Source organism: Marmota monax, unplaced genomic scaffold (assembly GCF_021218885.2).
Source record: "Marmota monax isolate L192 unplaced genomic scaffold, Marmota_monax_Labrador192_F-V1.1 WCK01_AAM20220418_F8-fsc00013, whole genome shotgun sequence".
Taxonomy (NCBI): Eukaryota; Metazoa; Chordata; class Mammalia; order Rodentia; family Sciuridae; genus Marmota; species Marmota monax.
Window position 1 is genome coordinate 23,548,238 of NW_026692202.1, and position 27,070 is coordinate 23,575,307.

The 27,070-nt window shown below is 34.4% G+C and overlaps 1 protein-coding gene across 2 annotated transcripts in view; it reads left to right on the forward strand.

Annotated features, from left to right (window-relative positions):
- Positions 1-27,070, forward strand: part of Cep162 (centrosomal protein 162) — an 89,569-nt gene that overhangs the window by 7,795 nt on the left and 54,704 nt on the right. The window contains exons 4-12 of one of the 2 annotated variants that reach the window (XM_046431970.2): positions 2,196-2,342; positions 2,685-2,868; positions 4,971-5,038; positions 16,650-16,768; positions 18,320-18,350; positions 19,022-19,138; positions 23,715-23,843; positions 24,368-24,449; positions 25,995-26,144. In XM_046431970.2, the coding sequence (XP_046287926.1) occupies positions 2,196-2,342; positions 2,685-2,868; positions 4,971-5,038; positions 16,650-16,768; positions 18,320-18,350; positions 19,022-19,138; positions 23,715-23,843; positions 24,368-24,449; positions 25,995-26,144 (1,027 nt within the window). Of the gene's footprint in view, positions 1-2,195; positions 2,343-2,684; positions 2,869-4,970; positions 5,039-16,649; positions 16,769-18,319; positions 18,351-19,021; positions 19,139-23,651; positions 23,844-24,367; positions 24,450-25,994; positions 26,145-27,070 lie in introns of both variants that reach the window. The other variant, XM_046431969.2, reaches the window with a different exon arrangement.

Here is a 27,070-nt window from a genome sequence, read left to right on the forward strand (position 1 = left end):
ACTAGGATTACAGGGGTATGCCACTGCACCCAGCTAAAGAATTAGTTTTTAGAATCTCCTTCCTTGTTAGTACTTGAAAAGAATATTATTTAATAAGATACCTCTGGTGCAGCCATTGACTTATTGCTCTAGGCTTATTTTCTCCAACACTTAATACTCTTTGGTCCAACTTCATTGATTTCATCTTCAAATGTGGCCTATTCCTCCCATTGTCAAGCCTTTATACCTGTTGTTGCCACTTCGTGGAGTTGTCTTCCTTTTCCAGTTCACCTACTTATCTCCTCTTCTTCACATCTTGGTAGAAGTGTTACTTCCTTGCAGAAATATTCTTTAGATTTTCCAGTCTTGATAGGACTCCCCCTGCCATTAACATCTTGTAGATTTCTTTCAGAATTCTAGAGTTGTTCACATTCAATTCTAGTCTGCATTTAACTCTCCATTTTCTAATAAACTCCTCAATTATAATGTAATTATTTATTTTCTTATTGCCTGTCTTCTATCTTCATTAATGTGAATGTAAGTTTCAAAAAGGCAGGGATTTTTGTCTTTTTTTTTTCCTCTTCCCTGCTAAATCCCCAGCATTTAAAACAATGCGCAGCACATACCAAACTAATGAATATTTGTTACAATTGTCTGCTTCCCTTATTAGACTTTAACCTTCATGGTGAGAAGGGCCTTCATTGTATGGCAGACATGAACATATAGGCACATAGTTTGTCAAAATATCTAAATAAAATAGATAATATTCAAAACCTTTGTATATAAACATAGATTTTACTTTCTTGGAACTTTCAAGATTCATGGAACAATTTTTAAAAGTAAAAAATTTCAAACATATTTAGAAATAAGTAAAACATACCCCATATACATACCTTTATGCAACAATTATTAATTCATGGTCAGTCATTTTTCATCTGTGTCTACTCTCTTTTTATAGCCTTGTTTTAGTCAGCTTTTTTGCTGCTGTGACTAAAGAACCTAACCAGAACAATTTTAGGGGAGAAAAGTTTATTTGAGTGCTCATGGTTTCAGAGGTCTTAGTCCATAGAAGGACGGCTCCATTATTCAGGGCTCCAAGTGAGGCAGAATATCATTTTCGAGGGAAGCAGCTCACATGATGATCAGAAAGGAGAGAGAGAGACTCCACTCTCCAGATATAAAATATTTACCCCATAGCCATACCCCCAGTGAACCACTTCCACCAGCCACACCCCACCTGCTTACAGTTACCACCCAGTTAATCCCATCAGAGATTAATTCACTGATTAGGTTAAAGCTATAACCCAGTTATTTCTCCTCCAAATTCTGCATTGTCTCACACATGAGCTTTGGGGGACACCACATCTAAACCATAACAACCCTCCCCCCAAACAATTACTGGCACTGTATCACTTCAGTCCACAGATATTGTAAAGTATCTCCTAAAATTAGAGAACTTTTAAAATATATATAAAATTTAACAAATATCAATAAAATTCCTTAATATGATATGATATCTAATCAGTCATAAAACACTTTTAATATATTTAATATATGTTAGCTTTAGAGACAAATTCACATTCCAAAAGCTGTGAGAGATAACAGCTTCCTCTCCCCTAATAACAGATATCACATATTCTGGTATAAGAATCTCTACTGCAGTGAGCCACTATTTCCAACATTGTAGGAATGATGACTTTGAAAGATCTTTTAATGTTTCCTTTTATTTTTCTTGAAGTGCTGTTTACACTAATGAAGAATTTTGTCTAACCCCTGTAATTGTCCTTACTTGTACCTACCTTTCCCACTCTCTACTTTTTTCTGAGTGTTATGAGTCGAGCAACCAAATTTCTAAGTAAAGAGAAAACAGGGAATAAGGCAGAAGAAAAGTGATATGGCATAGTGTATTAAGTATTTAATTTATACATGAATTCTCTTAAAATCTCTTAGGTGATTTTAAGAGAGTTCAAGTACTTTAATAATTTTTTAAATCTCATGCCAATTTTCGAAATTTTCTCTTTAGTAAAGTGTACACCAGACAAATAGAGCAATAACTTTTCTTTTGAAAATTCTAGGATGGGTTTTTTATTTAACAGAGGAGATTCATTTTGTAGCAACTGTGTACAAAAACAATATAACAGTATTATTGTGTTGGCATGGTGATCAAAACAGTTCTCTGAACATAAATATCCAGCCACATTCAATTCTATTCCCAGGCCTGCTTGGAACAAATGTAAGCTATTTGAAAACAAAGAAGACTTCTCAACCTGTTGTAGAAACAGAAGAGGAATCTGCTGAAAAAATTCAATTTCTGAAGAGTAGTGGAACCTCTATCTTAAGTGTTGACAGCTTAGAAACAAATGGTAAGAAATTTGAGGGATATGAGTCAATAAGTTATTAATTCATATGCTTATATTCAGAATTTTTATAAAAATTAATTCATAACTATCTTGGATCCTTCTTTACTGAAGCATATAGACAGATTTAATATTTTCCCAGATGTTAGAATTGCAACTCTACAGAAGCCTTAAACCTTCCATGTTGATTTTGATTATTAATTTATTTGGTAGGTGAAAGATTCAGTAAATTTTAAACTTTCATTAAACTAACTATATATGTGTATATGTATGTGAGTAAATGCTTCATTCAAATTAATTTTGTGAAAATTTTTATATTAATAAAATACTTTTATGCTCTCTATTTAGAACTAGTAGTTTCTGAGCTGAATCATAGTATTATTGGATTGGGATTGGACACATTAGAAGAACAAGAGGAAAAAGAACAATTTTTTGCCAGGCTTGAGAAAGGCTTGACTTCATCCATTGATTATTCAAGATTGAATAAGGAATTGGATTCTAATGATTCCATGCATTTTAAAGCTTTACATAGGTAAAGTAATAATATAAACTATTAACTATGTTTGTGTTTTTCTGTGTTTTTGGAAGATTGATATGTGCATGAACTCAAATAGTTACTAACAGATAAAATAAATCTTGATTTTTTTAAAAAAAACTTTATCATTTTTATAGTTGAGATTTTTCTGTGTATGAACATAATATGTTGATTTGTTGTTAAAAGCCCACTCTCCCTCCATATACCTGAAATTTCATATGTAAAATACTATAGAAAATAATAGTACGCTTCTTACTAGGAAATATATTAGGTGATTTTAAAAGAGTTTGAGTTACATTATACATTTAGGGGGCAGAGGGGAGAAAAGAACAGAAAGGGAAGTAAGAACCAGGCAACCAGGAAGCAAAGTTTTGGTCTGTGTCTTATATCTCTGTATGGCAGTTGACTCTTATTATAACAATAATAGGAAACCTCATTCATCCTAGAAACCCTAGTTGGCTGAGCTGGTCCTTTCCTAAACACAGTAGACCATTGCCATTCTTAAGGCCTTTGTGAAACCTGAGGTCTTTAATTTCCTCAAGTTAGTTAACCATGTTATTGTTTTTGTTATAAATAGAAATCCAATTATGATTTTATTTAGGATTTCAAGAAATAAGGTCCTCTGGTTATTAGAGTGCCTAGTCTCAAGAAGATTCACTTCTTACAAACAGTGGATAAAGCAATACATTTACTGGCATGAACTGTTCGGGGGTCAGAGAATTTTTCTTTAAGATTTTTTTAAGATGGACAAAATATCTTTATTTATTTTTATGTGGTCCTGAGGGTGGAACCCAGTGCCTCACATGTGCGAGACAAGCGCTCTACCACTGAGCTATAACCCCAGGCCCTAGGGTCTGAGACTTTTACCCTGCTTGTACATTAACAAGTTAGCCTTCCAATCTTTGGATGTTGGCAGTAAATACTAGATTCCTGTGTCAGAAACAAAAGTCCTTATTTCTCAGAACAGAAGCAATATTGCATTGCTTCTCCATACCCCATACTGCTGGGGTAAGATCAAGGATCCATGTCTCCACATGTAGTAGGTAGGTGGCATTTACAGAAAAGGAACACTGATCTTGAGAAATCTATTGCTTTTATATTAAGTGAAAACAGGCCAGCTTTTGGGTAAAAACATTGCCTAATGCCTCAAGATAGCTTACTGCAAACACAACCCTGAGATGGCTTGGTAAAAATTGGTCAGAGCTGTGAATTTTTGCATACCTAGAAAGAACGTACATGCAGGAACACACAGGGACCAAAGCAATTGTCTCTCCCAGATTAAGCACACATAGGTTTTATTGGCCACAATTTTTTTTGCCACTTTGCAATATTCCTTAACTTTTTCTCATTTTTCAACAGTATTCTCGACTATTAGTATTTCTGCTCTGGAACATTCTGATCAGAATGCTGCTTAGCATTGAGTATGCAATATTAGGTGTTGCTGCTATTACCATTACTATAGTCTTATGGTTTTTCAGGTCTGCTCGTGACCCTCAAGATTGAAAAAAGTAGAACTGATTCCTTAGTTTGGATATATCAGTACTGTTTTCTTTCAATTTAATTAAAACATGTTCAAACAACTTGGCCCTTTGAGGGGCAGGGAGTTGGGGGTGTTTTTGGTTTGAGGCTCCTATTCAACTTTCTTTCAAGAATTAATGGCTAATGAGCATGTCAATACTGACCTTGGTCCCCCACCCTACCCCACCCTCTTGTTGCTGGTTCTTATGCTTTGTTGTCAATTTCTAATCTTCAGTAAAGAAGGTATGTACAAGTTATGAGATAAATGTATCCATTTACACATTACACATTATGTATAAAATTATATGTATTTGTATATAAATTTAGGAAAATGGCAATTTTTTCTTTGATAATGTATGCAGCAACAGTTAGTCTTAGGCTTTGAAGATCCTTGATTTTTCAAAACATTTTCCTTATACTCCCAAATTTTTAGCTTTTGGTAGGACAAGAGTACTTGAGAAGATATATGTAATTTTAGAAATTAATATACACACACACACACACACACACACACACAAAGGATTGTTTGAAAAATATATTGTTAAGAGTAATACTACATGTTAATTAAATATTTTTTCCAGTTACCAAGCTAATGTGGAACTAACTGACATCGAACATGAAACTGAATCAAAACATGAAGAATCGCCAGGTAATTTCATTGGTTTTAAATTTTATAATATTTGAAAAAATAATATAATTTTTAGTAAAGACATTGCCAAGAGAATAATTAAAAGGAGAATTGTAGTGTTTTGGAAAGAGCTTTGAACAGGTAGAGTGGTGTTCCATATTATTATTAAAAGTGAACAGCTGCCTCATTTGTTGAGAGTGGGCCAGGACCAATTGGAAAGATTGGAAATAGAGTTTCTGTGCCAGTCTAGGAATGTGTGAAGCCAAGACAAAGACCTCCAAAGCATTGGGGTGGGAAATACACCTTTTTTCATCATTTGATTTTCAGCATGTCTATGTTTTTAATGTTTAAATGGTTTTCTTATAGAGGTCAGGTTTTGTACTTTTGTCTAATATGACCACTTCAGACTTCAAATTGATGTGTTTCTACTCTTTATAAAAACATTTTTATTGATATGGTTGTTACTGCTTTGCCAGTATTTTCTCTTTTCCATCATTGTTGTTACTTTTGTCCTGCATTCTATTGGGTTATTTATAACATTCATTTTATTTCTTCTTTTGGCATTTTAGTTATGACCCTTTGTTGTATTTTTTCTTAGTTGCCCTGTGATTAATAATGCATAACTTTAGAGTCTACTTTCAAATAACATTATTCCACTTCTTTTACATGAACATTAGCAACAGTTATCTCTCCATTTTGCTATTTTTATCAACATTCTTCTTCTATATTGTTGTAAATAAGTTCTAATTATGTAAAGATTTACATTGATCCACTTGCTTACCACTCCCAGTGCATTGTATTCATTTGCATAGATTTCTGTCTCAAATTATTTTTTTTCAACATAAAGAAACTCTTTTAATGTTGTTTGTAGTTCAGGTGACTGCTCAGAAGAAATTATATCAGTTTTCCTTTATCTGAAAATATATTTTGCTTTCGTCTTTGAAGAATACTTTTGCTCAATATAGAGTTTAGATTTTTTTTCTTTGAACGCTAATTCCATTCTATTGTCTTCTGACCATAGTTTTCATGAGAAGTTCTTGAAATTCCTGTTATTGTTATTTTGTATATCCAGTTGTCCCTTGGTATCTGTCGGGGACTAGTTTCAGGATTCCCTACAAATACCACAATCTGCAGGTGCTCAAGTCCCTTATATAAAGTGGTATATAATATTTGCATTATAAACTATACACATCCTTTCATATACTTTCAATCATCTCTAGTTTATTTACAATGCTTAATACAGTGTAAGTACTGTCTAAGTAGTTGTTATACTGTCTTATTTAGGGAAGTTAACAAGAAGTCTGTATGTTCAGTTCAGATACAGTTGTTTGTTTTTTCTCTATCTTTTCAATTCAATGATGATTGAATCCAAAGATAAAGAGGGATATAGAAGGCTGGCTGAATATTATCTTCTCTCTATTTCCAAGATTTTCTCTTTTCCTTGTTTTCTGGGAGTTTGATTATACTATGTCTTGGTGTGTCTTTCTTGTACTTATCCTGTTCAAAATTTGAAGTTGATTGAGCATCATTATAGTTTCCATCAAAATAAAAACGTCTTCAAATATTTTTGCTTCTTGCCACCTGCCCTCTGATCCTAATTACAAATGTGTGAGAACACAAAATTTTGCCCTATAGGTCACTGGGATGGTTCCATCTTTAAAAGTCTTTTAAACATTTACCCTTGTATTCTACAGTTTCTATTGCTATAGCTTCTAGTTCATTGATCTTTTCTTTAATCTGCTGTTAATTCCAAATATCCATTTGTTTGTTTTTGTTTTTGTTTTTTCCCCTTTCACTATAGGAATTCCTTTTGGATTTTAAAAATTTCTTCCTTATGTTCATTTTTTTCAAGTGTTGAATATTAGTCATCGTCTATGGATTACAGCATTTGTTCAGTTCTGGATAGTTTTATATTGGCTTTTTTTTTCCTGGTTATGGGATACTTGCTTCATTTTTGGGGATATTGTGGGGTTTAGATTGTTGAATATCTAAACTGTATTTTCTTCTTTTAAAACTTGAGCTTTGTTCTGGTAGATAGTTGACCCTGCCACTTGATCCTTTTGAGGCATATGTTTCTTAGGGGAAATTTAGAGTAGCCACTCTAAGTATCATTTAACCCTACTCTTAAGATGTATCCCTTCTGAGGTTTCTACTTAATGTCCCCAGTGATCAGTGCAGACTTTCCACTCAAGCAGGCTATTGGTGAGTCTTCTTGCTTATGAACTCTGGGAATTGTCCAGCCTGCAGCTTTGCAGTTGTTCTTGGCTCAACCTACACTTTAGCAGCTTAGCATTTAGTATAGGCTCAAGGGAGACACTGGGAAATGTTCCAAAACTGTTTCTACATACCTCCCTCCTCTCTTGATTACTGCCCTACAACTTTGGATTGCCTCAGCCTTTCTAAACTCTTGTCTTCTCAACTCAATGAGCTATCCTCCCATTCCCTGCTTAGCATTGCAGAATATCCACACCCTCAGGTAGTTGTGAGGCTCATCTTGTGTTTATAATTTAGGATTGTGATTCCTTTAGGAATCACATTTTCACTGCCAGTTGTTCAGTGTTTGAAAACAACTGTTTTATACATTTTGTCCAGTTTACTAATTGTTTGCAAAGGAAGTTAAATATAGTTCCTGTAAGTAACTCCAGTACAACTGAGGAAAAAGTTCTTTAAATTGCATTATATTTAAAGTTTACAGCTAAATTTTCCAGAAAATAATGAAAAATGTCTCCAAAGGATCTTTTACACTGAATATGGTTTACTGTGTCTAAATTCGAAGAACATTTTCTGTATATGAAAATATTTTCAAAGTCACAAGAGTAAAGAATATCTAGAATATGTACCATCTTCTTGCCAAAAATGTCAGAGTGTATGAGTTAATATTCTCTTTATTTTCTAAATATGTAAGAGCCTGAATACTAAGTGATATTTGTCATATAAAAATCACTCAATTTGGTTTTGCTCTTTCATTATTATATGAATTTAATTTGCCTTGGTTCTTGTTTCTGAAATATTTGATATGCTGTTGTCTTTCCCTTTATCTTGTCTTTCTCATTTCTGTGAGAAATGTCAATGACATTTCCTTTTTATTTCTAACTGACTTTATTCATGGCAGACTCCCAGGAAGGGGGTTAGTTATTCATATGTTGTATGGGAGTATTTGCCTTTGGCTGTTCAGTTACTGAATGAGTACATTAAAATATAGTTTGGAATAATATAAATTGCATTAGCAGTTTTCCCATTCAGATAATATTTGAAGGGATCAAGGTAGAACTCATTGGTTGAGCACTTGCCTAGTATGTATGAGGCTCTGGTTTTAATCCCCAGCACTACAACAACAACAACAACAAAGTAAGATTTGGCTTTATTTACTTGTTAAGTACAATACTACCTAGCTAAATAATGCTAGCAACAATAATTACTATTATTAGCTAACTCTTGGGTATATTATATGTGAACTGCTGATCTGAACACTGTACTGCTTAACCTTCTCAGCAATCCTTTGAGATAAATACTATTATCACCCCACTTTACAACGGGAAAAGTGAAACCAAAAGAGTTTGTGACCTGCCATCAATTCTATAGCTAAATGTAGTAGAACAAAGAATTGATCTATGTCTTCTGTTTGCCTCCAGGTCATGCTGTTAAGCACTATGCTGTACTGTCTGAACTGTTTCTTACACTGCCTCTCTCTACTTGCTTATACACTACAACTCCTACCATTGAGTCCCAGATCCAAGCAGTTACCTGATTTCAACATCATACTCTGCCATATCTCCTCTCTCCTTGTTCAACTTTTCTTAAGTAACTCTAACCTCTGAGGTTACTTAAAATTTGATGGTCTGTCCAGTGTGGTGGTTCATGCCTCTAATCCCAGTGACTTAGGAAACTAAGGCAGGAGGATTACATATTTGAGGCCAACCTCAGCAATGTTGTAGCAAAACCCTGTCTCAAAATAAAAAATAAAAAGAACTAGGATATAGCTCAATGGCAAGATGACCCTGGGTTCACTGCACAATTCCATTAGAATATTAAAATTTTAATAATCTTATATTAGGCCTATCACCTACAAGTATGTTGAATACCAAGTAATTGTCATTACTACTATGAGAATTTTCTTATATCCACTGTTGCTTAGAAAGTACCAAACATCACTCTTCTCATGTGAAAAAGAAACTTAAAGTGAGCCAGGTATGGTGGTGCATGCCTACAATCCCAGTGATTCAGGAGACTGAAGCAGGAGGATCATAAGTTTTAGGTCAGCCTTAGTAACTTAGTGAGACCCTCAGCAACTTAGCAATATCCTGTCTCTGGGCTGTGGATGTAGCTCACTGGTACCATGCCCCTGATTTCAATCCCCAGTTCAGAAAAGAAAGAAAGAAGAGCTTCTCAGTCCTTGAATATAGGTACTAAAGCAATTAACTAGCTAATCTAGCTTGCCTACCTCAATTATAGTACACCTGCTGTTCCAAACTAATTTTTTAATTGATTTTTTTAAAATAAATGACAGCAGAATGCATTACAATTCATATTACACATATAGAGCACAAATTTTCATACCTCTGGTTGTATATAAAGTATGTTCACACCAATTTGCATCTTCATACGTGTACTTTGGATAATGATGTCCATCACATTCCACCATCATTGCTAACCCCCTGCCCATCCCCTGCCCTATCTAGAGTTTGTCTATTCCTCCCTGCTCCCCTTTTCTACCCCACCCTGAGTTCTTTAAATTGCATTATACTTAAAGCTAAATTTTCCAGAAAATAATAAGAAATGTCTCCAAAAGGGATCTTTTACACTTACTATGGTTTACTGTATCTAAATTCTAAGAATATTTTCTGTATATGAAAATATTTTCAAAGTCACAAGAGTAGAAAATATCTAGAATATGTACCATCTTCTTGCCAAAAAGGTCAGTTATAAGTTAATATTCTCATTATTTTCTAAACAATATGACCTTATATAAGAGAAAGTGACCTATATCAGAGAAAACATTTGGCATTTGTTTTTATGGGAATGGCTAACTTCACTTGGGAATCTTCTTCAACTCCATCCGTTTACCTGCAAATGCCATGATTTTATTCTCTTTTATTGCTGAGTAATATTCCTTTGTGTATATATGCCACATTTTTCTTTATCCATTCATCTATTGAAGGGCATCTAGGTTAGTTGCACAGTTTAGCTATTGTGAATTGTACTGCTATAAGCATTGATGTGGCTGTGTCCCTATAGTATGCTGTTTTTAAGTCCTTTGGGTATAGACCAAGGAAGAGGAATAGCTGGGTCAACTGGTGGTTCCATTTCAAGTTTTCCAAGGAATCTTCATACTGCTTTCCATATTGGCTGCAACAATTTGCAGTCCCACCAGCAAAGTATGAGTGTACCTTTTTCCCCACATCCTCAACAACATTTATTGTTGTTTGTCTTCATAATAGCTGCCATTCTGACAGGAGTGAGATGAAATCTTAGAGTAGCATTTGATTTGCATTTCTCTGATTGTTAGCGATGATGAACATTTTTTCATATATTTGTTGATTGATTGTATATCCTCTTCTGAGAAGTGTCTTTTCATGTCCTTGGCCCATTTATTGATTGGGTTATTTGTTTTCTTGGTGCTTAGCTTTTTGACTTCTTTATATACCCTAGAGATTGTGCTCTATCTGATGTGTGAGGGGTGAAGATTTGCTTCCAAGATGTAAGCTCTCTACTCACTTCACTGATTGTTTCTTCTGCTGAGAAGAAACTTTTTAGTTTGAGCCCATCCCATATATATTGATTCTTGCTTTTATTTTTTGTACTATAGGAGTCTTATTAAGGAATTTGGGGCTAATCCCACAGGATGAAGATTAGGGCCTACTTTTTCTTCTGTTTAATGCAGAGTTTCTGGTTTAATTCCTAGGTCTTTGATCCACTTTGAGTTGAGTTTTGTGCATGGTAAGAGATAGGGGTTTAATTTCATTTTGTTGCATATGGATTTCCAGTTTTCCCAGCATCATTTGTTGAAGATGCTATCTTTTCTCCAATGCGTGTTTTTGACACCTTTGTCTAATATAAGATAACTGTAATTATGTGGGTTAGTCTTTGTGTCCTCTATTCTGTACCATTAGTCTACCAGTCTGTTTGGTGCCAATACCTTGCTGTTTTTGTTACTCTTGTTCTGTAGTATAGTTTAAGATCTGGTATAGTGATGCTGCCTGCTTCACTCTTCCTGCTAAGGATTGCTTTAGCTGTTCTGGGTCTCTTATTTTTTCCAGATGAATTTCATGATTGCTTTTTTTTTTTTATTTCTATGAGGAATGTCATTGGGATTTCTTTACGAGAATATAGTGCTTTTGGAAGTATGGTCATTTTGATAATATTAATTCTGCCTATCCAAGAGCAAGGTGGATCTTTCCATCTTCTAAGGTCTTCTTTGATTTCTTTCTGTAGGGTTCTGTAGTTTTCATTATATGTATCTTTTCCCTCTTTTGTTAAGTCGATTCCCAAGTATTTTATTTGTTTTGAGGCTATTGTAATGGATTAGTTTTCCTTGTTTCCCTTTCAGATGATTTGTCACTGACATACAGAAATGCCTTTGATTTATGTGTGTTGATTTTATATCCTGCTACTTTGCTGAATTTATTTACTAGTTCTAGAAGTTTTCTGGTAGAGCTTTTTGGGTCTTATAGGTATAGAATCATATCATCAGCAAATAGTGCTAACTTAATTTCTTCTTTTCCTATACATATCCCTTTAATTTCTTTTGTCTAATTGCTCTGGCCAGTGTTTTAAGAACTATGTTAAATAGAAGTGGTGTAAGAGGGCATCCCTGTCTTGTTCCAGTTTTTAGAGGGAATGCCTTCAATTTTTCTCCATTTAGAATAATGTTGGCCAGGGGCTTAGTGTAGATAGCCTTTACGATGTTGAGATATGTTCTTCTTATTCCTAGTTTATCTAGAGTTTTGAACATGAAGGGGTGCTGTATTTTGTCAAATGCTTTTTCTGCATCTGTTGAGATTATCATATGATTCTGATCTTTGAGTCTACTGATACGATGAATTACATTTATTGATTTCCATATGTTGAACCATCTTGCATCCCTGGGGTGAATCCCACTTGATCGTGGTGCATGATCTTTTTGATATGTTTTTGTATTCGATTTGCCAGAATTTTTTGAGAATTTTTACATCTGTGTTTATTAGAGATATTGATCTGAAGTTTTCTGTCTTTGATGTGTCTTTGTCTGGTTTTGGAATCAGGGTGATATTGGCCACATAGAATGAGTTTGGAAGAGCTCCCTCTTTTTCTATTTCCTGAAATAAATTGAGGACTATTGGTATTAGTTCTTCTTTAAAGGTCTTATAGAACTCGGCTGTGTATCCATCTGGTCCTGGGCTTTTCTTGGTTAGTAGGCTTCTGATGGTGTCTTCTATTTCATCACTTGATATCGGTCTGTGTAAATTGTGTATATCATCCTGATTCAATTTGGGCAAATCGGATGACTTAAGAAATTTGTCGATGCCTTCAGTATCTTCTATTTTATTGGAGTATAGTTTTCAAAATAATTTCTAATTATCCTCTGTATTTCTGTAGTGTCTGTTGTGATGTTACCTTTTTCGTCATGTATGCTGGTAATTTGAGTTTTCTCTCTCCTTCTCTTCATTAGCATAACTAAGGGTCTGTCAGTTGTTTTTCAAAGAACCAACTTTTTATTTTGTCATTTTTTCAATTGTTTCTTTTGATTTCATTGATTTCAGCTCTAATTTTAATTATTTCCTGCCTTCTAATGTTTTTGGTGTTGATTTGTTTTTCTTTTTCTAGGGCTTTGAGATGTAATGTTAGGTCATTTATTTGTTGACTTTTTCTTCTTTTAAGGATTGAACTCCATGCAATGAACTTTCCTCTTAATACTGCTTTCAAGTGTTCCAGAGATTTTGATATGTTGTGTCTATGTTCTCATTGACCTCTAAGAATTTTTTAATCTCCTCCTTGATGTCTTCTGCAACTCATGCTCATTCAGTAGCATATTGTTTAATCTCCAGGTATTGGAGAAATTTTTATTTTCTGTCATTGATTTCTAATTTCAATCCAATATTTGTTTATTTTTGTTATTTAACTTCACTTGATTTTCTTCTTTGATTAGCTTTTTCTTTAGGGTTCTACCTCCCTCAGCTGATTTTCATTGTTTTTCGTTTCCTCTTCACAGAATATTTTTCCAAGGATGTTTTGTAGTGCCAATTTTTAGGTATAAATTCTTTTAACTTTTGTTTATCAGGGAAGGTTTTTATTTCATCATCAAATCTAAAGCTTAATTTTCCTTGATACAAGATTCTTGGTTGGCATCCATTTTCTTTCAGAGCTTGATATATGTCGTTCCAGGATCTTCTAGCTTTCAGGGTCTGTATTGAAAAATCTGCAGTTATCTTAATGGGTTTTCCTCTATATGTAATCTGATTCCTTTCTCTCATGGCTTTTAAAATTATCTCCTTATTTTGTATGTTGGGCATTATTATTATAGTGTGCCTTGGTGTGGATCTGTTGTGATTTTGTACATTCAGTGTCCTGTAGGCATTTTGAATTTGGATTTCCAGTTCATGATTCATGTTTGGAAAGTTTTCTGATATTATTTCATTGAATAGATTGTTTATTCCTTTTGTCTTGACCTCTGTGCCCTCTTCTATCCCAGTAACTCTTAAATTTGGCCTTTTTATGCTGTCCCATATTTCTTGAATGATTTCTTACCATTATCACTGTGTGGTCTACGTTCTTTTCAAGATTATATATTTTGTCTTCATTGTCTGATGTCTTGTCTTCCAAGTGGTCTACTCTTGGTGATGCTTTCATTTGAGCTTTTAATTTGATTTATTGTTTTTCATTTCAAGGATTTCTGATATGTGTGTGTGTGTGTGTGGGTGTGTGTGTGTTTAGAACCTCTATTTCCCTGTTGAGGTGATATTTTGCTTCCTGTATTTGTTTATGTAGCTCCTTGTTGAAATGATCTTTCACTGCCTGTATTTGCTCTCTTACATCTTCCTTGAGTTCACAGAACATTTTAATCATGTATATCCTGAACTCCTTCTCTATCATTCTGCTGTGGCTGCCAAGGATTCTAATAATGTGGTGTGTTGATTTGTTTGAGGCACTTTCTTCCTTTGTCTTTGCATGTTGCTTGTGTGTCTTCCCTTCTAGCTCTGTGGGTCCTGGGTGTTATTGTTTTTACCCTACATGTTTGTAGTGCTCTTGTAGGGTTCTAACACCTCTCCTTTGTGTGGAAGGACAATGTTAACAGAACCTAATATCAACAATATACCATCTGTGAACAATTTGTTGCTATTAAGATGTTTAGAGTTTGGTCTCAGTGTACAGAAATGTTGGATTTGATCATTATCTATAATAAGTAGTTTTGTAAAAGGGTTTACAGTTTATGATGGTGGACAATGACCTGGGAGTGGGGCATAGGACGATATGCTGAGGAGGCAGGATGTGAGGATATAGAATTAATATATCTTAGGAAGGGTGAAAGAGAAATCTAATGAAGAGGGTTAGTTGCAAGAGAATAGACAAAGTAATTTAAGGTAGGCAAGTACACAGTAAGGCAGTAGAGTACATAAAACAAACACACATATGTATTTAGAAAAAAAAAGGATGTTAAAATAGTAAAAATTGGAGAGGAAAAGAAAAATGAAAGAAGAAAAAAGGAAAAAGGGCATATACAACACCTTTATATTATATTATTCAGATGTTCCAGATCTCAAAATCCTATTTCATGCAAAGTTCTTGTTTTTACGTATGTTGGGAATGTGAGAGTGGTAGGATAGAGAGGTATAAGAAACAAGTGAAAAAAAAAAAATGCTCGAAGGAAAAAACCAGGATTGTTGCTAGTTTTAGAGATCCCTATTGTCCCTGCTTCTCTTCTCATCCAATAGGTGGGTTGTCTGTTGTAAGCTGGTGTCTCTGCCCTCAGGATGGTGGAGGTAACCGGGGTGGGATGGCTGGTCCTAGTGCAGGGTGCCTGGAAGCAGTGACTGGCACTTGCCAGTCCCTGCAGGGAGACTGCACCTCAAAGGTCTCTTTTTGGGACCACTTATATGACTTGAGCACCTGGTACTATCTCCCTATCTTTCTTGGAGATTTCCCAGTTCCTGGTCTGTTAGGCTCCAAACTTTAGCCCCATCTCCCTCTCCTATAGCAGTTCCCAATTGCAGGAACTCCCACACCGGGGCTCCCGTGGGCAGCATCCTGGTTGTACTGCGTACAACTGAGAGTTGTTTTGTGTTGGGCAACTACTATTGGGTTTCCACCACTAGGAAGAGGGGGAAGTTGGAAAACTGGTACCTGGCCAGCTGGTGTTTGGGTGGGGTTGGGGCAGCCGGGTGATAGCTTTGTGCTGGGGGTAGGTAGCAGCTGAGTGTCCTGCGTGGGAGCAGAGTGAAGTGGGGGTTCTGCAAATGTGCTGATAGGTGATTCTGCTAAGGCGCTCTCAAGCTCTGCATTGGCTAGAACTTTGAGGGGTTGGGTGTTGGGAGCCAGGAGTCCTGCGCAGGTTCACAGTGCTGGTGATTTCTGCACGAAAGCAGCTGCATAAGGTTCCTGTAACACTCTGAGATGCAGTATTCCGATTAGTGAGATCGGAATTACGAAGTAGATCTGGATTACGAAGTAACCCAGAAGGCTGCCTCCCTCTGGCTTGCCATCTTCCTTCTCTCTCAAACTCATTTTTTATGATATAAAATAGACATATTTCTATTAATTGCATCTGCATTGTCCTCTGCATGTAAGAGAAGAGTAAAAACTATTCCAGAAGCAACAGCATAGGACCCATGCAGTCTTTTTCCTATGAGGCCATCCTGTTCCTCACTGTGATGTAATGTACTTTTTTTTTTTTTTTTAACAACTAAGATGGCATTCATTTTCAAAATGGTACCACTCTGAAAGGGGTGCTCCCCTTCAACCCACAAGTCGTAATTAATCCTTTGGATTTAAGAGCTATAAACAACTTGAAAAATCAGTGAAGAGATCCTGGCCAAGTATGCACCATCTTCTCCATAAATAGGCTAATGGAGACACCTTTGCTTCTGCTGCAGAACCACTGAGACATTGAGTCTTTAGCCAAGAAGTGCCTGTGATTGGGAAACACCAAAGATCATATAGGGTCAGTATTGACCTAAGGGACAGGTCAGAGATCTTTCGAAAGTATATTAAAGGATTACAGGCAGGGATACCTGCTGAGATCAAAATAAGAAAAATCCAACCTTTGTAAGAGTGTCAAGATTTCACAAAAGTGCTGCCTTTTATAAGTAATCAACTGGAGATTTAAGTTTTGAAGAAACAAAATTGAAAGTTCTATTTAAAATGATAATTAAAATTTTTTAGACAGCTCTATAAATTTTTAACTGGGTAATAATATAAAAGCTTAAAAATTTAAAGCTTAGAACTATTTGAAAGTACAAAAAAATGAAGTAAACCTAAGATAGTCTTATAAATTGAACTCTTATCAAATCTTTGCAAAACATATTCTTTAAACATACTTTATGTAAACAAATAAATTGTTCTCATGCAGACTTCTGCCTTTGGAAATCAACAATCTTTCCCCAGAATTTGACTTTTTTGACAGTGTGATTCTTGTACTTTTTAAAATTATTTCCTTCAGAAAATTACACGGATGATTTTGAAGATGCAGAGGATATAGGTGTACCTTTGATTTCTAAAGATGAAGAGACTCATTCCAAGGAAAATCTCAAATCAGAAAAAATAAATGTACCCAAACAGGTATACATTGATTATATATTTGACAGTTTTGCTACTTCTTTTATCAACTTGGATGACTATTGCCATATGGGGGGTTCTTCATAGTCTTGTTCAATATTGTAAACTTATTTGTCTTTTGAGACTCAAACATTTTCTTAACTCAGAATATCAATTTAATGTAAAATCTAAAGAACAAAATCAAAGTATCAGTGAATTTATGAGTTGTTTTTTTTGCCAGATTATTTCCTCAAATCAAGCTTTAGAAATTGAAACAATTAAAATGTAAAACTTATTTTTAAACTTGTATCTGAAATTACACTTCTCTTTGGTAGGTCTTTTCCTTGTGAAGTATAATAAATACCATTTCTCAGTATATGTTATTGGTAACATTAGTATCTGAAACTTTACTTTGTTAAGGAAGTATATTATTTCATTCACATTAAGCAGTACCATACTCTAATCCTCTCATTTCTCAGTTCTTCAAGATTTATTCAGGGCTATTGCCAACTGAATAGAATTTATCTTTGAAAAGTTAGTGAGCTAACTAGTAGGATAATTGCTAATTGTTATTCTTCTTATTCTGGATGCAGTCTCTTTTGGAACTGTATGTTACAACTAGATGATTTGAACATGTACAAAACCATAGACTCTCTTGAAGAGAAAAATAATTTGGGGTATCCATAAATACTCCTATCTTCAAGTTTACTTGATAATTTATCCTTGAGTAACTTATGTCACTCACTCTGAGGGGAAAAAATAAGCTTAGAAATAACACAAAGATTGATATGGCCTTGACCAATTTAATGGATTTTTATTTGAAATATGGCCATTATAATATTTTATAAAAAATTAGTAAGTCAGTAGAAGGCACAGTAGTAGTACAATGTATCAAGAAAATCTACCTACATAAAATGTCAACCTAAGTATGGAGGGCTTAGAGAGAGCTGTCTGCTTAGGAGTCAAAACAGGAAGAAATTAAAGCACTGCTGTTAATGAGAGGACCATACCCACTGCCTAATCCGGTGGGCAATAAGATGATACTAATTAGAAAACATACTCTAAGGAACTTGTAATATTGAAGAACTTCATCTGCCTTTCCATTTGGTGGCCTGGATTTCTAAAAGTTTTGTCTTTTAAAACAGATGAAACACGGAGTGTATGTTATATTTGATTATAATTTTGAATGATAAGGGAAAAATGGTAATGTTATAATTGCAGGCTGTTGTTTGAAGTAACTCTATTATCTTAATGTTCAAAAAAACAGATTTTTGAATAAAGTAAATGAGCACATGATACCTAGATATTTTAAGCAAGGCTTTTTAAGGACTAAATTAGATTTAGTAATTGGCAAGGTTTGAAAGAGATTTTTAGAAGTTCTTTCAGAACTATAGTCCCTTAGGCTTGGAAAATTATCAGTGAATGAGAGTGGTGACGGGAACCTAAAAAGTGGTCTCTGTTCTTCTCACAGTGGAGTAAAGCACTGGTTTTCAAATTTGTAACTGTTTGCATTGAAGTTGTTTTATCTACTTTTGATTTCACGAACTATATAATTATTTTTATCCTTTAAATTAGGAAGAAGAGAAAACCGGTATGCTGGCTAATGGTAAATATTATGTATACTCATGTGTTTTAGTTGGCCAAAAATTAGTGTGTTCAAAATTCTATCGAAATAATTCTGAAAAATCACTCTTTTGTTTTTAAATATCTCTAAGGAATTAAAGTTCATAACTTTTCTTAATCATGAGCGTATCTTAAATCAAGTGTTACATTTAAGAATGTTTCCTTTTATTTTTCTCAGGCCCTTTGCCTTCCACTTATAAATACACATCAGACCTGTATATAATCATAAATATGTATGCAAATGTTAGCCTACTTTTTTGTGCATATATATTTATACACACATACATATAAAATGATATACCATTTAGAAAGGTGTTATGGTGCATGCCTATAATCCCAGTGGCTCAGGAGGCTGAGACAGGAGGATCAAGAGTTCAAAGCCAGTCTCGGCAACAACAAGACACTAAGCAACTCAGTGAGACTTTGTCTCTAAATAAAATACAAAATAGGGCTGGAATGTGGCTGAGCAGCTGAGTAACCCTGAGTACAGTCCCTGGTTACCCCCTACCCCCCAAAAAATTATATACCATTTATGTATAAACATCTATTTTTATGCATTTTATTTTGTTTTATGCACATGATTAATTTTATTAGATCAAAGGAACCACACACATTTCTACGTTCCTTATATTTTTTTCTTTTATATTCTTCCAGTTGTGCTGCTTGATTCATTAGACTCTATTGAAGAGGTAAACCTTGATGAACAAGATAAAGCAACAACTAAGCCAGAGGCCCTACCAGAAAAGACTGAAAATGAAATGACAGGAACAGGTAAAAGGGAAAAGTTGTCTATTCTCTAAATATGGAATACTTTATGACTAACTGGTTTCATTCCTAGGGAAACATGTAAAATAACCATATTGACAAAATTTTAAGTCTTTTTTCTAATTAAATTTTTCTATGGTATTTAACAATTTAATCAGAACTTGCTAATGGTGACCCTTAATGCTGATGGATCAAGTTGAGCATGGTTAAATAATTACTTATAAGAATGATGCTGTTGAAGCAAAGTGTAGGTGAATATTAATTAATTTGCTGTGCCTTTCCAAACTATTCAGTTTAATTTGTCATGTGTAGAAGAAATGGGATCGTTGCCTTACTATGCTTTTCCAAAGTTTCCTTTCTTTAGTAAAAAACTAGGTTACATCCCAAAATCCTAGGATACAACTAACTAGTCTTTCTTAAAGCTTTGGTCTCAAAAGATCTTTGAGACAATGCTTTCTCAAACATTTTCAAGCAATGAAACCCTTATCTCTGGTTGAAATTTCATATAGAACTCTCTATATAGGCAAAATGCTATTTTCTCTCTCAATATAAGAATATGAGGATACATTGGTAACATTTACCTATAAAATTAGTGAAAACAATAAAATGGTCTTTTGAAAATTTTGTTGTATTCTCACAACACTGTCAGTCTTCCACTGTGTGTATATGTTGTTTTTGTTGTATAGTAAAAAATATTCTTGGTTTACCACATGAATAGTTGCAAATGGGAACTTTTTAATCAGCTTGCTTTGCAGTCTTTCAGGATATTTATTAGTGAACTAAACTTATTCAGACACTTGGATAAAAGAACAGTGACTGAATCACAAACTCTAAACATCAGCTTGCATTTCATTTTTATTTTATTTTTTTGTTTTTATTACTGAAGTATAGTATACCTGTAGAAAAGTTCATGTATCATAATAGTGTAACTTAATGAATTTTTAAATACTAAACACACTCATGTAATCAGCAACCAGACCAGAAAACAAAAGAAGACCCAGACCACAATGTCCTGTCAAATCTCTTATTTCTAGTTACTGTACTTCCAAAAGTCATCACTGTCTGGATTTGTTGAACCTTCTTTCATCTTCAAATATAGATATAAAAATCAAAAAATTAGATCTTTGTATGAGACAGAATTTTTCCATCAAGGATGTTACTCACTTGTTGACCAGCTGACTCTTCTACCATAATGAAAGTGTGTGCAGAGCCCATGCCCCTCAGCCCTGCTACTATTTATTTGAATAAATATGCCACATAGATGTGATGATAGTCGACTTGCACAGTATTCAGTAAGCAGACAGGAATTATTTTAATGAAACAATGCAAAACTACAACTTTTCTAATCAGAAGTAATTATAAGAAGCTCATATATGTGGAGGATAGCCAGAGAAATTTTAAGATATGCATAAAAACAAGAGAAGGCAAAAGTTATCAAAAATATTATGTCTTCGAAATACCACTGTTTTGGAAATTACATGAGTAGGAAGATCAGGTTTTATTATGATTTTTAAGTTCCAAAGCATAATTTTGTGTGTGATGCTAACCAAACATCTGTGGAGCCCAAGATTTTCCCTGAAAAACTGTGATTATTTTTATAACAGTAGGAAAACTGCTATTGTGGGTTGTTAAGAAAAACTCGAAAATGAGAAGTGTATTGCTAAACACAAAAATTCTAAGATGGCCCAATGTGTAAAAAGCTGTAGTTCTTAAGTTTTGTTTCTTAAATGTTCTTGACTGAAATATTTTGATTAGTCAATTACTAGAAGATAGTAGAGCATGAATTTTCTATCATTTAGACATGGATTCATAGTCCTAGCTTTGCCACTTACCAGCTGTGTGACACGAGACAATTAATTACCCTAAGCCTGTTTCTTCTTTAAGATGAGGTTTTATAATTGTCAATAGAGATAATGTGCAGTACATTGCTAAGATTATCATCCTCTGCTATAATAAAGAACCTGAAGGATATAGTATAAGCACTTTGGGGCTGCGAACTATTAAATTTAGTGTATTTCAAAATTATGTCCGAAGTCTTCAAATGAGCATCTGAACTTGGTATTAAGACTGATAATTTTGATGGTTGTTTTGTTTACCATGTTTCTCTTAATAATAAGTAGATGGTTTGATTAAAATATTGTCAAAGATTATCTCTTATTATAAGTGATATCATTTGTGAAATTCTCTGCTTTTTGTATTAAGACATTATCAAATATAAAAATGAGATTTTCTTAGCATCAAGCCAGATGTAACCTTTCCCTTACTTTCATTTGTCTCCCAGGCAAGTACCATTTTGTGCTATGGCTGCATGACTGGATAGTGTCACAGAATGATACTATTGCTCCATGAAACTAGGCCCTTTCCTCTGAAAAACAGGATTTGACACTTCTCAATTTTCTAAATTTGAAAAATATAGGAAGCTTTTTACTTGTAATATGTATAAAATAATTACATAGTTTTCTCTTTTTTAATAGGTATATAAGTAAGCCTCCCCCCTCTCACTTTTTTTTTTCCTAAAATGCCTGAAGAAAAGTTAATTTTCATGTTCATGGAATTAATTTTAATATGATTGATAAAGGACTCAGGTTAGGAAAAAGTACCTTTCCCTGCTGTTTTTGTTTGTTGTCTTTATCCTCCTTCTCCTAACTTTCAGGTCATTTATTTTTCTGCATGTTTGATCTTTTGTTGCTTTAAAGCCTGGAGGCTCCTCTGACACCTTATTCCCATTAAATTGGGTGCAAACATTCATCATCAGAGTCATTTCTTTTATGAATATTCTGCAGATATTTAAGTGAACTAATATATTTGTAAAGGACAGAAAATTTTGCTTGTATTCTTTTTTTTTTTTTTTTTTCATAAAAATTCTTTCAGTAGTGCTACTCTAAGTGTGACTGGTGGTTTAGAGGGAAAGTTCGGTTCAGGAAAGATCTTTGTCCTCATGTCCTCTTAGAAAATCTCTGCCCCTTAACTCTTATTAATTCTGTTCGAACTGTATTCCAAATATCCCTGGTGACCTGAAGCATTAGCTAGAAAGACATTTCACCATAAGGTATTCTTATACGCTCATATGTGGCACTCAACTATTTCTTACTTTTAGAGTTGAAAATAGCACTCAACTGTTTCTTACTTTTAGAGTTGAAAATAGCCCTTCGGGGGTGTGCACTATACAGTTTAAAGTATATAAAAAAGAAAAGCTGTATGTGTGAAGCTATATATATACATACACACACGTATAAATTTTTAAACAATTAACTATGAATATCAAGAGAAGAAAAGACTGGTCACCCTATTTCTTTCACTTTTTTCCCCTCTTCTATGACTTATTCTCTAATTTTGAAATTTCTGCTAGGAATGAAAATTTTAAAAATGATTAAGAAAACACTCTAATATCTGACATTATTGTGATTCGTTTCTTCAAATTATTCCTTATAGAATCTATTTGTCAGCTGGTAGGAAGAGAAGGTTAATAGAAGGAAGAGTTAACAGTGACATTAAGGTTTCTATTTGGGGTAACTGAGTAAATAATAATCTCATTAGCTAAAATAGGAAATACAGTAGAACAAGTTTTGGTGAGGGAGAGGGATATAATAAATTTATCTGATGTTATTTATTTGATGTTAGATGTGATGTACTTATCTGATAATCTAGAGGTCTTAAAGAATTTATTTAGAAAAGAGATAAGGACAAAAGACCTAGATTGGGGAGACATGAGTATATGAGTAATAGTTAAAAATTTAAGGGACTCAATGGAATTGGTCATCTTAAAAAAAAATAGAAGGTTAAAAAAGAGGGCTAAAGATAGACACCCCACTTCCCAGGATAAGCCACTGAATTTAAGAAATGGAGAAGCAGCCCTCAGCTTTGTAGGCAGACCAAGGCAAAGAAAGGAAGAAGAAACAAATCAGTAGGAAAAGGACAATGGCAGGTGTTTCACAGGTTTGAAAAGTACTAAAGATGGATGGATTGGGCCATTAAGAAATTACTTTGTATTACATTAGCTTTAGCAAGTTGTTGGAATAAATAGTGGATTGCACAGTGAGAAGGATAAATTGTAATTGAAAAAACTGCATACTACAAGATGGTTTGGAACAGGAGAGAGAGAGAGAGAGAGAGAGAGAGAGAGAGAGAGAGAGAATGGTAGCAGTAAGGGAAAGGTAGAATCCTTCAAAGGAATGTGTCAGTTTGGGAAATTTTTATCCAGTTTTAAACAATGCAAAGAGGTTGCTTAAGGATAACGGGAAGAGAGGGCAGTAACTAGTGAGGTCAGACTTTACAGTCACCTTGTCAGACAGGTCTCAAATTGCTAAAATACAGTTATTGAGCCTGTTGTGATTTTTATATTGATAGGCTATAGTCATGGATTATGTAGGTTTCTACTTTGCTGTGCTTTTATAGTGTTGCTATTGTCCTACAGCCTTGTTCACTATTCCTAATTGGATTGAGAAAGGGTAATAGTGTTTTATATTTCTCATGTGTTGATGATGTAATTATACCTAGGAACTTATATTTATTTCAATAGGCCTGTCTTATGGACAGAGCAATAGTGACACTGAAGCCCTACATCATGCTTATTGTCATATAGCTCATTCTTTGGAAGATGCAGAAGAACAAAGAACTGAGAGTAATACAGTAGAAAATATCAAGAACTTAGTGAAAGATCATCCTCAAGAAAATGAAGAGTCTTCAAAAAACATCTCTACTACTGAATCTGGTAAAAGCTGATGGGTGGGTGGATGGATGGATGGATATAAGTTTCAACTCTTTGAAACCCTCTCTAAATATTTTCCAGTGTAGTTTAATTTAAATAATAATTTGTCTAAGTGATTGTTTCTGTTTCTGAACTTGAAGGATTTATTCAGATGAAATCCAGAATCATTGCTTTAACTAAAAAGAATCAAACAGAATAAAATTTCAGTTCCTCTTCTAATATGCTTTGACCAAATTAAAACTTAGTTGACATTTTTTACTTTTAATGTACCTATATTAAAGATTTTTAAGATCTCAACTAAATACATACTTAGCAAACATGTAAATATAAACCTGATATTGACATTAGAAATATGTATTTGATTTTGATATTTGATAAATATCAAAGGAGACTTTCCTGGTACAAACACATTATGGTGGGAAGCTGGGTTTATTGTGCATTTTGTTAACTATGTCCATTAGAGAAAATGAAAATTAAGTAATTGCCTTTCAATTTTTGGTTTCTCCTTTAACTTTTTCCCCTCTTAGATCTGCCCACAGTAGAGGAGCTAATGAAACCTATCAGAATAGATTCTTTTGGGATCACTGGTCTTGATTTACAACCTGTCAGGTATGAGTTTTTTGGAATGTATTGCACAGGTGAATTGATTGGTTCATTGAGTTTTTAGTTGCTTATTTGTGTACTGCTTTGTCATTGGAAACTTATGCAATCGTTTTTTTTCCACTTACTCCTTCCTAGTGAATTATTAATGTCTAAATTACTCATGTGTATCTACCTATAAGCGTCTGCATGCTCTCTTTGTATTTATTCTCATTCCGCTAATTATCAAAATTCTTCTAGTGCTAAAAAAATTTGCTACTAAGAAAGTTCCTACCATTAATTAGTACTAAAGCTCCTCACTGAAAAATACAATCTCTTCAACTTTAAATAGAATAGAAGGAGTTTATTCACAGTTTGGGGAAAGTAAATTTTATTGTGGTTTGCTTCTTTATAAACCAGTAAGTTTTGACTTAGTCATAGACTGGCCATAATCTCACAGGGTGAGTTCTGTGATAATAGGAGAAAAGGACTTCATAAAAATGCTTTACTGCCAAGTACAGTTTAACAGAAAAGTGTGCAACCCAATGTGATTCTTCAACACAGAATAGCACTTTACAGTAACCTTTGCATTTTATGTCGCATTTACAGTGTGACATCCCATGTCACATGATCCTCATAATATATAAGACAAGCTTCTTTATTCTCATCATTCAAATCATGAACCTGAATTAAGCCAAACCTAGTGGTGGAACTCTCATAAGAACCAGATGGTGGTCACAACAGCTCACATTTCTCATGCTTACCATGCACAGGTACAATGCAAAGTTCTTTACATACATTATTTAACCCTTCAGGCAACCCCATGGGCATAGTCCATTATTATTCCTGTTTGACAGACAAGAAAACTGAGTTTGAAGGCTAAAATAAATAAATTACCCAAGCTCAAATGATTGTAACCAGAGAACACAGGCAATCTTTAACCATTTGTGTTGTCATATCTTTGATCTTTATGAAATATTTCTGTGAGACTTTCATCTAGTCACTTGCTTGCTCCTTTGTGTTCAACAGACACATCTGAGCCCTTCCTGCACTACTTCTCATCATGTAAATGTACATGGAAGTGATTTCTTGTCATTATTTCCACATTTGGCCTATTGGGAGGAAATAATACAGTGAAGTTTACACTAAAATTCTTGCTAAATATAGTATTCTTCCACTTATCTTTAGTGCTAGGTAGTATTTTTAAAGGGGAGACTGCTCACTGAGTATTATTGTTTGGAGGTGTGTTAGTGGGGTTGAGGGTAGGGCTCAGCTCCACACAGTCATTTCATGACTCAGGCTGTTTCTGTCATCTTGCTGGGCATCACCCAGCAAGCTTATAGGGAAGGAGAATGATTTTCTTCTAATGGCCTCAACACAGAAGGGCCATAGTATGTCAGCTCACATTCTCTTGGTAAAAATGAACACATCTAACTAGCTAACCATTCCAAGAGGTTTGAGAAATGTGGTTTGCTTATGTGCCTAGAAAGAAAAGCAAATTAGTTTTGTAATTATCTCTGTCAGAATATACCCTTCTAATAATGAAATTTCCATTTCACTCTTTTTCACACATAGACACACTCATCTTCTCCCTAAAGCAGATAGCCCAAAGTACCACTCAGGACTGCCTCCATTTGAAGGACCAGGATTTCCTGATGAAGCGCAGTCCTCTCCATCAGGTTTGGGTGTGGCTCCACCTTGTCCACCAATGGATGAAGTAAAAAGGCAAGTTATATGCTTCCTTTTAGTATATAATGATGAAACTACAGCAAATACTCCTATTCAGAAAAGGAAAGTATGAGGAAAACACAGCAACCAATGTTGCAACTTTGAAAACACTGGAATGACTTTGTAAAGACCCCCCACTTTGGGGATGGAGATTTTCCTTGATTAAGTTATTCTAGTCTGCAAGATATTGTTCTGTATAGCCCCTGGTTCCCATCTTTGGAGGATTCAACTTGTATGTTATTACCATTGGCCCCAACCAAAGTAGGTTTTGTGAGGACCGGGTGCCCATCCTGGGGGCTACACTGCTTTCTCAATCCATTTCCTGCCTATAGGTAGTTTTAGTGCTCCCAGTGGCTGACATTTTGCATTTTTGTTTTGTTTCAAATAGGATTGTGTGATTTCAGAAAGTTTTTAGTAACCTTCTGATCTGTTTGATTCCAGTTAGATCCATATGCCAGTAATTGCACTTAAAGTTCTTTGCTAGACAAAGGTTTTAAATCTGCTTTACATCTAGGGTTCCTTGAAACTCTTTTTTGTTTGTTTGGTTTTGCTCTCAGTTTATTTGCAGCTCTTAGGATATTTTGGGAAATAGAACCTTAAATGTGAAATGGATATCTTCATTGCCAAGAGACTGATGAATTCTTTTTGACTGAGATGTCTCATAAAACCTCATTTCTTATACCATTTATCAACGCTGAGTTTTATTCTATGGGTCCAGACAGACAGAGTGAATCCAGTGGGCCCCAAGTTTCTAGACTCTTGTCTATTCCCTTATATTGTTCCTTATAAACCAGACCAGTCTATGTGGAGCTCATCTGTTTTTTTTATATATCTTATTAAGTGAAAGCAGCCAGTTGTAGACAGGAGTAAAATCTGTTCTATCCAGCCATTTATCTTAGTACTCCAGGTTTAGTAGGTAAAGA